General features: G+C 37.4%; 1 protein-coding gene across 2 annotated transcripts in view; it reads left to right on the plus strand.

Annotated features, from left to right (window-relative positions):
• The window catches only part of mamdc2a (MAM domain containing 2a), a 32,432-nt gene extending 18,323 nt beyond the window's left edge, over positions 1–14,109 (plus strand). The window contains exons 7-14 of one of the 2 annotated variants that reach the window (XM_028457669.1): positions 3,130–3,223; positions 6,315–6,461; positions 6,818–7,083; positions 7,156–7,252; positions 8,850–8,996; positions 12,014–12,273; positions 13,437–13,521; positions 13,647–14,109. In XM_028457669.1, the coding sequence (XP_028313470.1) occupies positions 3,130–3,223; positions 6,315–6,461; positions 6,818–7,083; positions 7,156–7,252; positions 8,850–8,996; positions 12,014–12,273; positions 13,437–13,521; positions 13,647–13,708 (1,158 nt within the window). In that variant the 3' untranslated portion in view covers positions 13,709–14,109. Of the gene's footprint in view, positions 1–3,129; positions 3,224–6,314; positions 6,462–6,817; positions 7,084–7,155; positions 7,253–8,849; positions 8,997–12,013; positions 12,274–13,436; positions 13,522–13,646 lie in introns of those variants that run through there. The other variant, XM_028457670.1, reaches the window with a different exon arrangement.
• The last annotated feature ends 295 nt before the right edge of the window (positions 14,110–14,404 follow it).

The raw sequence follows: 14,404 nt of genomic DNA on the forward strand, positions 1-14,404 counted from the left end.
ATATATCGCAATTTCTATTTTGGAAATATAGTAAATTCCATTTTCGCCTATAGCCATATATTTTTATTTTACATCTTATTTTTTATTAAAATGTTCATTTTAGGCGTAGCTGCTATCACTTTTTCTCTCAACATTATGAAAAGCACAGTCAGATCTGTTGCTAAACAAACCACACTACATAACTCACTCACACATGCTGTCCCTTAGAGGATAAAAACAATGTGCCTGTGTTTGCATCAGCAAATTTAACCCACAATTGTCTTCCTCGTAAGACTATTGAGTTCAAAATATCGAGATGTATATTGAATATACCCATTTTGGAAAATAATATTGAGATATGAGTTTTGGTCCATAACGCCACTTCAGCCAACGTTTTTAAATCTGGGAACACATTTCTATGAAGTCGAAGAGACATTGAGGGTTTTCCTGATGCAGCAACCACTTGTTTCACTGGGAGGAAATCCCACAGTATAGATCATTAATGTGCTCACTTACTACCAAGTGGTCAGGGGTGGGAATTGCAATCTGTCAAAATGACAGATTTTACAGTCAGTATTAAAAAAAAAAGGTCAGCAACGGAAAGTCTTTGGTTAATGTGACCTGTTTTTTACAGTAAGTTCTTAACTAGAGCTGTCATTGAGAATTCTCAACCTCAGGTCCCTGATCCACCGCCGACTAAAATTCCAAAGCCAGCACTAGCAATGAATCATGAGTCAGCAAAATGTGTACTGGAGCCTGGAGGACACAGTGAGCTAAGAAACCCACGGGTTGTGTTTGCTGAAGAGCTGACAAAACTATGTGGAACAAATTGAACCTTTTTCAATAAATTGTGACTGAAAGCTTCGTCAAACCTGCAACTTTTGTGTGGTTTTCTATTTTAAAGTGACGTATTGGCTGAGGTGTAAAGAGTACTGATACAAGTACAAATAAGTCATACATATAATACTCAAGTGCAAATAAAAAGAAGCTCAAGTACTCAAAATAAAAGTTACTAGTTACTTTCACCCCGCACGTTTATTGTTGGTAATAAATCTTGGTACGGTTCCCTTGGAGACAGTAAACTTAAAAGTACAAATACAATAACTCAAAATGACTGGTAAAAGTGAAAGTATCCCATTAGAAAATCACTTGTGTAGAAGTCTTAAAACAGCTCACATTTAATGAACTTGTGCATTTTTTTCACAAGATACTTTTTATACTTATGTATAAAAAGTACAAGTAAAGTATTTACGCTGAAAAAGTAGCGAAACAGCCATAAATGTTCACCCCTTGTTCTCTTTATTTCACTTTTAAATACATCGCATGATAAAACAAACCAAAAAACATCTGAGCAAACATCAACAGTTATTGAATCAATTGTCTGCCTGAGATATTGATCGATACTGGCTGTAAAGAGAGCTTTCAGAAACTGGTGGAATTTCTCAGATTGAGCAAAAATTACAGTTATTTAAATTAACGTGTTTCCAAGTATAAGTACAATTACTGATTTAGAAATATACTAAAAAAAAAGTACAAGTACACATAAAAGCAACTCAATTACAGTAACGTGAGTAATTGTAATCCATTACTTTCGTATTGGTGAGGTCATAGACAGCATCAGTGGGATGTGCTGGAAAACGTCCGATCAGATAAAGAAGCATCATGTGACAGACAACATAACACCCAGCTACATGCAGAATGCAGATGTGCAGCTGCAGACACAGCTGGATGACTCAAACACACTCAGGGATCATGAAGAGAAAGAGTGGAAACTAAAAGTTGGAGGAGTTACTGTGTCTGACAGATTTAGAGCAGACAGAGGAGAACTCAGCTAGTTCTGCTGCTACAGACACACTTCTTTCTAAATGTCAGACTGACTGAATGAATATGTTTCTGCTGTAATACATCCTGGGAATGAAAATAGCCTTTAAATAAAACCACTCAATTAACCATCAAATGTCTAGACAATACAATATATTAGTATGGATATACTGTATATAGTATGTACTGTACACCAGACACTAACTGTGCACTGTGAGTATTGAGACACATTAAACAAGCTGTTTAATAATGCTCAATATTAGCATTTTGCTGATATACAATATACTGATTATGTACAAAACTAAATTTCTGATGTCCGATATTAACAGATACCGATATAAACACAAATCCCCTCCGTGGCTGGTGAACGACAGGGAAACACGAAGGAAGTTATGTTTGTATTTGCATTTTTTTTTTGTACGGAAAGTACTTGGTAAATAAAGTATTACCGATACTATACAATTAATATTATTTACATATAGTATAACTATGTACACTAATGTGTGTATATATATATATATATATATATATATATATATATATATATATATATATATATATATATATGGTCATTAAAGCTGCAGTTTGTAAGTTTTTAATGGCATAATTTGGTCAAAAATCCATACTCATCTTTGATCATATTGTAATCCAACGTGGACAGTGAATCTTTTTTTCTTCTTCTGGCTGTAAATGAAGTTTATAAATCCAGAAGCGTGAGATCTTTCTACAAACATGTGTGCTCCATGAGCTGTTTTGAGCATTTCTATTGGCTGCTCGACTGAATATAAGTTAAATTATTGAGTCAACCCCCTCTGCCAAACATTTGGCTTAACATTTTTGAAAATTCATTGCATAGATTTCCTTCTTTTGTCCAACTATGTTCCATCTGTCAGTAGATGACTGGGCAGTCTGCTACATTCTCTCACTGTGGTTTTCCAGCTCTCTCGTAAAGAGCCTGTTCTTCCTAATAGTTCCTGGGTTCGTCTCCCCCCGCTGACTGCGGCCGTCTGCGGAAAGAAACTTGTGTAATATTTTTTAACTGGGTCAGTTTGTGACGAGCCAAACGTTGTACAGGGCTTTTCCATCAGCTTAGATCACAGAGAAAGAGTGGCTTGTTGTCCTGTTTAAAGCCCATAGCGAGGGCACTGATATCACTGTCTGGACTGTTGCACATCTGGATTATTAATTACACTGTCCAGTTTCATAATATTACTTTAACAAGACACAGAGCATGTTCTCAGGGCTGTGAGTCATACATGCTGTCTGACACAGTGTGTGTGTGTGTGTGTGTGTGTGTGTGTGTGTGTGTGTGTGGGTGTGCATTACAAGCTGGTGTTTGAGGTGGCGTTTAACAGTGCCAGGGGAGGCTACGTGGCCATTGACGACATCTCCTTTTCACCAGAATTCTGCCACACTGACACAGGTGAGACAAGGAAAAAAACACTTATTTGTGTTTTAAAGTGTAGAAAAATAAAGCTGTGAATGATTTAAAACAAATTGTTTTGGTTGGTGACTGCAGCTCAGTTAGTTTTGAACAGCTTTTTTTTTTTCCATTTCTTGAAAAATGGTAATTTAGTTCAGTTCATTTTAGTTTATATGTTTGTTTCAGTCGAACAAAAACATATTCAAAATAAAATCACAATTAAAAAATATAAAACAAGACTGAAACAAGCAGAAGCAAAATTGCTCATATGCCCAAATTACAACATTCAAGTTACCTCAATAATACACACAAAAGAAATGAAAGCATTCAACAAGTACATTTGAGTTGCCTTTTTCAGATAATGCTAATATATATATATACATACAGTATATTTTGTATATATTATATACTTGTTTTATATACAGCTTTTAACAAAGAGCACAAACATTTCTACTGCGTCACATAACTATATATATATATATATATATATATATAGACATTTTCTTTGAAAATAAATATTTCTTTCCACAAATTAACCCCTAGTTTTTAAATTGAAAACGAATTGCAGTTACCCTTCCTATTATCCTTGGAGTCAATTTGCCCCCATTCAATGTTAATCATTAAAAAAGTAATTTTTATTTCATATTTCATGATTTTTCCTAATTTGATGGGTACATGTTATTTTCAGCACATTTTTTCAATGTGCTGAAGGCAAATTGCACACATTGGTGTTCTTATGGGGTACATTAATACTTTGGAGTTGATACATAAAATTAAATGGACACACACACACACGAAATATTGTCATAAGAACTTATATAAATATATTCATAAAAAAACTTGCATGGCAGCCCTTTATCCAAATCATTCCTCAATGTGCTCGGTGTGTATCGCAATCTGCACGTTTTCCCTCTCTTGAAAATGTCCTCTAGGAAAATGTTTACCTTCAGTGAGGTTTTGGAACAGCTCTTTCACAGTGAAAGTGACAGAGGAGGATGTGTCAGAGACAGAGAACCTTATAGTGAATAATACCAAATACGTTACAAAAAATAGATAAAAATAAATATGTTCATGAGAGAACAGGTCATGGTTTCATTATCAAGGGCTTATTTATGGATTCAACAAAGTGTCTGACACAAAAACATGGTCGACAATTTTCTGAAAGTCATTCTTTAAAGACAAATATCCCTGGGGTCAGATTGACCCCAATGGTAAAATGTGTTTGTGATATTTGAGGATAATAGGAGGGTTAAAGTGATGCTACCTGAAAAAACATAAAACTGCTTCCAAAATCTGATTGAATTAACGTGCGCGCGCACGCACGCTCGCACGCACGCACGCGTCCTATCTGTTAATCACTAACAGATAGGACCTATCTATTAGTAATAAACTATTGCAGAGTATTAACTATTGTTTTTAGAATGTCATCAAAATGTCAAAGAAGCTCCATTAAGCTTTACTTTACTGATTCTACCTCTAAATAAAGACAGACTGAGTCTAAAACCACAACAAAAGCTGAACTCACTTTAACCCAATGAACAATAAGAGTTGTGGTGCAGAACATACCATAAAATACCAGAAACAGATACTAAAACTTCCGTCATCCATCTTTTGAGGCATCAAAGAGCTAATATTAAACCTCTTTTTGGAAGTAGACATGAGTGTAGTGTTGGAGAAAGACGCTGCAGCAGTTCTTTAGTCTTGGCCTCCACTTTTTTTTTATTTTTGATAATGATTTCAGCAGTAAATAATATTAACGACAAACAAAAACAGCTTTGGGCTCCTCAACAAAAAGGAGAAACATACAGCTCAGCTTTTTTATACTACCCTGCACATGTACTACCTCCATAAATACCAAATTAATAAATGAATAAAGAAAACACATTCATTTAAAATATATAGCATGCTAACTGTTTTAATTTTAGATTTAGACAACTTTATTAATCCCAAAGGGAAATTCAGTTTTGCAGTCCAACCAGGCCACACGTACATTTACAAACACAAAGATAATAATAAAAGTCAGTACATTGACAGATTTCCACATCAGTTTTTAACCACAGTGTAGTTCAACATCCACAGGGACAAAAAATAATAAATAACACAAATCTATCAGTCCATGAGACTCATGTCCAGGTTTAACAGCTTGATGGCAGAAGGAATAAAATACTTTGCATAACGATTAGTTCTCCTACAGGGTGTGATGAAGCGACGGCCTTAAAATAAACTCAGCACAATATGTGAAGATCAAACCTTTAGCCTTTAGACAGAATTAATCAAACCAACAAACAAACAATAATAGGACTTATATCGCTTAGTGATACTTTCAGTGTTCAGATCAAACTTTGGCTGGGAATCAAACACAGGGCCTAAAATATGATTCTTTACTATAAATGGAGCTGGTTTTAGGTTCAACACAGTTTCTCCTAAAACCCAACAATAAGCTGTCATTAAAGCTGCTATCTGGAGTTTCTGAGAAACGTCTCGATGTCCCGCCCTAAACAGCTCCACTTCCTTCCTCTACCTCTGCAATGTACCAGAAGCCACGCCTCTACTCGCGGAACATAACAAGGTCGCATCAGGTCACATTGATATATGTCTATGGGTCAGGTAAGAGCCAAAATCATATTTACCTGTTTGCTGTTGTGACGCACGGCCATGTTTCCGTGAACAGTTCCGCATTCACTTTGATTGACAGTCTCAAAAACAGGAAGTAGAAGCCTATTGGCTGGGTGCAGTCAGCGATCGTTTCCATTTGTATAGGGGTCTATAGGATGAAGGAGGGACTTATATACATTAATGTATATGAATGCCCACCAGCAGTAGACCATAGTAAAAGACTAGTTAGGGATTTTTTCGCATTTCAAAAGAATGATACATAATCATAGTTAAAGCTGAAGTTTCTGAGAAATCTAACTAACTCAAATAAATATGATGGCTCCCTCCCACTTCCTAACTTGGTATTTTCCAATTTAGAGCATCAGGTGTTCCCTGCTTTTTACAAGTGTGCATTCCTTGAGGAAGCAGACCTGGAAATAAAGTTGAAAAATGAACAGATATGTTCTGCATTCATGCTGTGTGCGCTGCGTTCTAGAGCCAACGTTCGACCCTGCGATCGCCAACTGTGACTTTGAGAACGGCTTCTGCCTCTACCACCAGGAGAGAGCAGCGAGCAAAGAGTGGAGCAGAGTGTCCGTGAAACCCAACATGCACAGGATCGGAGACCACAGCACTGGATCAGGTGACTCACCTAAAAACTACAGTATTAACTCAGGTTACACAACCTTTTAGCTGTGGAATAACTGCTCCTCAGAACTGAAGCACAAAAGCAGGGATGTAGGACTGTAGTCTTCTCTAAATTAAATCTCATTACTAAATGAATGGATGGAGCTTCAACATTTAAACTATCGCCTTAGCATTTTTTTAGTGACTCACTGCCGCCCCCTAAGGCCCAAATGTATAATTACTGTATGTTTGTAAAAACTACCTAATGATGAATACAGGAACCTTTTATGAGGGTGTTCCAGTGATTTCTTCTTCATCTTACCAATTCACACGTCTAATTTGGAACAATTGGGTTTGTTGTGTCTTTCTTAGGTCATTTCCTGTTGGCAAACACTCGTTTTTCCTCCAAACCTGGATACGTGGGTCGCCTTCATGGTCCATTCTTACCAGGGAACCACAAATACTGTCTAAGGTTTTACTACCTGCTCTATGGGTTCGGTAAAGTGGACGGAGGTCTGGTGCTTTACATCTATGATGAAAACAACGTGGCCCAGGAACGAGTGTGGAGCTTGACTGAAACTACCAGAGGTGTTTGGATGAAAGCAGAGTTCACCTACATGAAGCCCATGTCATCCAAGGTTTGGAAGATTGGAGATAGATGGTTGGATGGAAGGTTGGTTGGATGGATGATTGAGCTGATATCTTTCTAGGTCGTCTTTGTCAGCATCTGCAGAAACTTCTGGGAGTGTGGCCTCATTGCTGTGGATGACATCACAATCAGTGTAGGGGACTGTCAAATGACGTCAGGTAAAACTCACCAAACATAATCAATGATGTCGTAATAAACACCACAGGTGGAGTTTGAGATTCTTTCTCGGGGGCAAAAGAAAAAAAATAGAATTAAATATATAGATCGTCTCCAGATTCACGCCAACCACAATGGGTGTAACATACACTAGACAAACTAGACAAATGTGCTTTGCCGCAACAATGCAAGTGGGAATGCTGTATGTGTTTATTGTCAATGAACACACGTTTGTGCACATTACCAAAGGTTAGATGTTAGTAGGTAGTTTTCACAGAGAATGAACGGCATTAGTTGAACTTACGTATTTAGCAGTCACAGAGGAGTTAACAGACATTTATTTAGAGTCAAAGTTACAGACATCATGCAGGGCAAGATTCAAATCAGGTTCCTCATGATTGCTTGAAGGAAGGTAGAAGCAGGCTGTGCTCTCACTGAGATAAAGCTGAGCATACAAGTCTGAGGGTAAAAGTCTTACTTGTGGAAGCAAAGTAAGGGGCAAATGCTAAGCATTCCCACTAAAAGTATAATCATAAGAAAGAGGAAGATTGTAGCAACATTTTAAGTTATAAATTGTGGCTGTAGCTGCAGGATTAAAGCTTTGACAGCAGTTTTTTTTCCTCAAAGTTCATGAGCAGCAGCTGTTACACTCTAACAGACCTAGTCAAGCTCTCTTAAGGCTTGCAAAAGCAGCCTAATTTGCATAACACCTTAAATTACATTAAAAGTAAGAGTTAGCATTTTACAAATTAGATATCATTGACACTAAGCAGAAGAACATTTTGATCTTTGAATGGTGTAAGTCGGTTAAGATTTAGAGTAGAGTAGAGAGTAGAGGATGCTTTATTGAAGTGGGAAAATTTACTGTTATTACAGTGCAATAAAAAAAATAAAAAAGACAACAGAAGGCAACAGAAAAACCTGAAAGACACCCAAAAAATAGTGCAAAAGATAAAATAAACAATACAATACTAGAAGCTATATATAAATAGAACAAATAATATATATTGACAGTAACAGCAAAAGCATTAACCTAATATTACACTAAAAGTAAAAGTGTTAGCATTTTACAATTCTCATAGCAGCGTTGTTACTCAGCAGCAGAACATTTTAACATTAAGAATGCATTCCCATAATAAAAGATTGGTAACGTAATTGATCTTTTTGACTACAAAAATTTGCGTCACCACGTCTTTTAAACCCTTGACGTCCACCGTCCTGAATACGGGTCAAAATGCATGTTCTGACTCATTCACGCTATTAAGGGAAGAAATGCTTTTCAAATACAGCAGCATATCACAAATATTATAAACTGTTTGAAAGCTTCCGTTTTCAACCACGTAAAGACACAACCATCACAGTCAATTAAACTTAATCAATCAAGTAACAGTACTTCTACTTGAATAGGATATATCAGTATTCTTTAAACCTCTGCTGACAGGACAAATGTAGGGTTCACTCCTCACTGCACACACGTTATCATCACTGAGGTAAAGAAGCATTATTCTTCTCCATATTGACGTTCTCTAATGGGTTCAGAAGCAGCAGCAGAGCTCATTGTCTTTTTGTGTCTCTACCTGTAATGGTTTTGTTCCACAGGGTCTCTACCAGGCCAGTGTGACTTTGAGACTGGAATCTGTGGCTACACCCAGGACAAGGCTGGAGACAAAGCCGATTGGCTGCGAGTGCGAGGATACACCCCCACCTCCTACACCGGACCCAGAGGTGACCACACCAATGGGGTGGGTGAGTCGACTCCTCCTTATCTGAACTATTCGCTCCATCCTGGACGCAAAGAGTTGGGATTGAATGGTTTAGCCATTGAGTGACACTGTCTGCTCCATTAGGACCGTTGTCCATGCTAGCTGCTACATGTTAGCATTGAGGTGCTAGCTGCTACATGTTAGGTGAGGTGCTTCTGTTTAGCCTTTATATGCTTCCTTTAGGACACATTTTACACAACTGTAAGGTTGATTATCAGAGCTACGCAGATGACACACAACTATATCATCACTGAACCCAGATGACTATGGTCCCATTGAGGTGTTGTGTGACTGCTTAGAAAAAGTAAACTGATGGATGAGTGAAAACTTCCTTCAACTAAACCATGACAAGATGGAGGTGATTGTCTTTGGTAACAATGAAAAGAGGACTGCTGTCAGCAAGTATCTGAGTCTGGATCTTTAGAAGATAAAGACCAAGTCAAAAACCTTGGTGTTCTGATTGACTCAGATCTGACATTCAGCATCAGATCAAATCTATCACAAAAACATCTTCCACCACCTAAAGAACATCTCCAGAGTGAAAGGTTTAATGACTCAGAAAGATCAGGAGAAACTGGTCCATGCTTTTATCTCCAGCAGACTGGACTATTGTAATGGTCTTCATCAAACATCTACAGCTGGTTCAGAACGCTGCAGCTCAGGTCTGAACCAGAACAAAGAGGTCAGAACACATTAGTCCAGTTTTAAAGTCTTTACACTGGCTCCCAGTCAGCCTCAGAGGAGACTGTAAAGTTCTGCTGCTGGTTATAAATGTGTGAATGGGTTTGGTCCAGAATACATCAGTGAGATGTTAGTCAGGTATGAACCCAGCAGGTGTCTGAGATCTATGGACACAGGTCAGATAGTGGAGCCCAGAGCTCACAGTAACCATGGTGATGCTGCTTTTAGTTGTTATGCTGCAAAGAAGTGGAACAAACTGCAGCAGAGCTGAAGTCAGCATCACATGTGAACATTTTTAAATCAAAGTTAAAGGAACTTTTTTTTCTACTTCGTATGATTGAGGGAGAGATTTTTGGTCATGTTGTTGATGTAATGTGTTTGTTGATGATTTTAAATGATTTTACTAATAATTTTAAATGTTCGTATTGATTTTAAACTGTTGAAAGTTTTATCATGTAAAGCACATTGAGTTGCCTCGTGTATGAAATGCGCTATACAAATAAATTTGCCTTGCCCAGGAGCTCTGTAAAGATTGTGAGTGAAGGAAGTGACGTCTACGCGCATGCGTTGAAAGGATCTGAAGCCCGCAAAAGGATGTGGCACAGACACATGGTTAGCATCGAGGTGCTAGATGCTACATGTTTAGCATCGAGGTGCTTGCTGCTACATGTTTAGCATCGAGGTGCTTGCTGCTACATGTTTAGCATCGAGGTGCTTGCTGCTACATGTTTAGCATCGAGGTGCTAGCTGCTACATGTTTAGCATCGAGGTGCTAGCTGCTACATGTTTAGCATCGAGGTGCTAGCTGCTACATGTTTAGCATCGAGGCGCTAGCTGCTACATGTTTAGCATTGAGGTGCTTGCTGCTACATGTTTAGCATTGAGGTGCTAGCTACTACATGTTTAGCATTGAGGTGCTAACTGCTACATGTTTAGCATTAAAGTGCTAGCTGCTACATGTTTAGCATCAAGGTGCTAGCTGCTACATGTTTAACATCAAGATGTTAGCTGCTACATGTTTAGCATTGAGGTGCTAGCTGCTACATGTTTAGCATTGAGGTGCTAGCTGCTACATGTTTAGCATTGCGGTGCTAGCTGCTACATATTTAGCATCGTGGTGCTAGCTGAGGCGGCAAAACTCTGAGGCGGTGATCCACAAACTCTTTTTTGCACAATTTGCACTAGGGATGTAACGATTAATCGTAAGGCAGTTAAAAATCGATTCATAGGTACCACGGTTCACATCGATGCTCTGAAAATTGAATCGCAGTACTTTTTTTAACCAGCAGAGGGCGCTATATATTAATCCTTCCAGAAGCGGACGTGACGGGCGGAATCTGCTACTATTTTCTTTCTGGCCGCCATTTACTGTTAAACATGCTCATAAATGATTCTTTACTCCTTTAGCACCGAAAGAATATCTGTAATATTACGTGAATATCTGTAAAAGTCAGGTTTTTCTATTAACTCTGTCTGCTAGCATAGCTTCTCTTCTTCACTGGTGGAATAACTGCATGCCAACCGACCACTGGGTTACCAGCGCCCTCTGCTGGTCTAAACAAATATCTGACGTAAATACAGTAAAATGACTGGTTTTTTTTTTTGTTTTTTTTTTTTAAAAGTCCAATTGTTAAGGCACAAAATACATTTTCAGTTGCACTTTTAAAAAGAAAAAGAACTATTACGCAGTTTTGAATTGTTTATTATAGAACCAGAATTTAAATTAATAGGCTTCTTCATTTGTATTATTCCTTTATTTATTTCATTCAAGATTTATTTTTAGTTAAATTGCATCATTTTGAATAGTTTATCAAGGGATTATTTTGACAATGAAAAATAAAAGGAAAATAGTATAGTATTTTCCCCAAAAAAATAAAAGAATATTTTTCAGTCATTTGTCAACAGTCCCATTTTGTAAAATAAATCGTGAGAAAATCGTATCGTGAACCCAGTATCGTGAATCGAATCGTATCGGGAGTTGAGTGAATCGTTACATCCCTAATTTGCACACATCTGGGCATTTTTTTTCCATCCTGTGTTTTAAAATTAACAAAAGCACAGCAGTCTCTGTCCCGTCTTGTGCATCAGTATTATTGGTATACCAGGTACCATGCTGTTTGGAGTGATTAATGGCGTTATTTTTTGTGCGTTTTTTTTTTTTTTCTGTAATTATTATTATAATTAATCACAATTAAAGCATTAAAGTGACAAATGTTGGTGTGTGTGTTTGTGTTGCAGAGCTCTTAGCTTTGTGTTTTTCTTTTCATGCAGGGTGACCTCAAACATAACCCGCTGTGTTTCTACTGTGTTTCTCTGCAGGTCACTTCTTGTACATCGAGGCATCTCTCATGCGTCCAGGTCACAAAGCTCGGTTGTTGACCTCTGACCTACGTGGTTCTTCGTCCCCCCAGTGTCTAATCTTCCACTTCCACATGTACGGCTCAGGCACAGGCATCCTCAGTGTGTTATTACGACACAGCAACAGAAACCAGGACACGCTGCTGTGGAGACGACGGGGAGAACAAAGTGTGAGCTGGATGAGAGCCATGGTGGATTATCACTGTGATGTTCGACACCAGGTACATCACGCTGACCTTCGTAGTTTTTTGTATAGTGCTGTCAATACATTACAAAAATGGAGTGATTAATTAATTATGCTCTGTAGTTAATTCATCTAATTGTTATTTTTTAATCTCACCTAAAGATTGCTGAAAAGCAATTTGAGGTATTTTCATTTAAATTAATTACGTTATTGTGGTAGAGCTAAAGATTGATATATAACAAAGTGTCTTTATAACGCCATTGTTTTTAACAGACTAGTATCCATTTCCATTCCTCTGTATGTGAGACTATAAAGAGCTGCTGACATCTTTAGTTTAGACCATCAGGAGAATATTCATGTACTTTAGTCAATCTACAAATAATAGAAAATACACATGAAGTAAAACATCAGGTCCATATGTAGTGCTATAAATTAGCACATCATAAACAGTAAAAACACTTTACTGATCAATACAATTATTGAACACCAAACATTTTGTTTCCTTCAGATAATATATAATAAATAAAATGGACCCATCAATCACAGTAGCCCCGCCCACATCCTCTACCACAGAGTGGTCGACTGTCACTACAATCATTTATCACTGACTTTGTTCATTTGTCACTCATGGATTTATTATTGGTTCTGAACCCTGTCTGAGTGTCAGTGTGGATTGGAGACACTGTCTGCTCCACTAGGACCATTGTCCCTGCTAGCTGCTACATGTTAGCATTGAGGTGCTAGCTGCTACATGTTAGCATTGAGGTACTAGCTGCTACATGTTAGCATTGAGGTGCAAGCTGCTACATGTTTAGCATTGAGGTGCTAGCTGATGCATGTTTAGCATTGAGGTGCTAGGTGCTACATGGTTAGCATTGAGGTGCTAGCTGCTACATGTTTAACATTGAGGTGCAAACTGCTACATGTTTAGCATTGAGGTGCTAGCTACTACATGTTTAGCATTGAGGTGCTAGCTACTACATGTTTAGCATTGAGGTGCTAGCTACTACATGTTTAGCATTGAGGTGCTAGCTGAGGCTAGAAGAGCTCCGGTGATCCACAAACTCTTTCTTGCACAATTTGCACACAACTGGACAATTGTTTTCTAAAAGTGTTTGGGGTGCAAAAAAAAAGTTATTAACTGCGTACATTTTTTTAAAGTGACAGCCCTAGTTATAACCATGTCGTCTTTTTTTGCAGATTATATTCGAAGCCATCCGAGGCCCAACACTACGCAGTGATATTGCCATTGACGACATCAGATTTACAAGAGGACCATGTGAAGGTAGAGTGAACAAAGACAGTAAATCCTCTGTCTATTAATCACAGCTTTAAATGAATATAAAGGCATTTACGTATCAGACATATTAGTGCGACTATAACTAATGTTTTATGTCTGTTTCTTTTCAGATCCTGGCGACACCATCTCATACTCAGGGTTCTCTGAGTATTTCAATGAGATTGAGAACTGAGGCATGCTGGGAAGTCTTTCTGCTTTCCTTCTCAGAGATGAACTGAGTCTGTTTAAAAATGTAAAAAGTCAACAGAGACAATTTACAATGTGGTGAAGCAACGCTGAGGATGTGTTTTAAATGTCACTTTAGTTCTCACATTGTACGATAATGGAGATATTCCTCCTGAGAATTTTGTTGTCACATTTGATTGTATTTTAATTTTAATTATAAAAAATTCCAGTTATTTCTCTCTGTTTATCAAAGACTGTCAGTATTTTAGACGGTTGTCTTTTCACTGAATGTTGATATTACTATACTACTATACTATGTTAATATTATGGTTACTTAAAAACCAGAAACATCTGGTTTGGTGTCAGAAAAGATGTTGGTTTGGCATAAAACACGTGATGATTTTACAATCTTTTGTCGTTCCTTTCTTTAACTTAATATACTGTATTTTAATCCAGGTATTTTTAAACCACATCATTTTTTAAGCAATGTAGATCATTCTGAACAACTATTAAAACAACTACAATTAACCATTTTATCTAAACTTAAATGTATTTCACATCAATCAAATCTAGTTCTAACTAAATACTTAACATGGTACTTGAAATAAGCTTCATAAATCTTTAAAATAAACATCAAACCCAATAAACATTCCTTGAATTGCACGTTAAAACAATTTGCCAAACTTTACAAATAAATGAACAA

This window comes from Gouania willdenowi, chromosome 9, assembly GCF_900634775.1.
Source record: "Gouania willdenowi chromosome 9, fGouWil2.1, whole genome shotgun sequence".
Lineage (NCBI taxonomy): Eukaryota > Metazoa > Chordata > Actinopteri > Blenniiformes > Gobiesocidae > Gouania > Gouania willdenowi.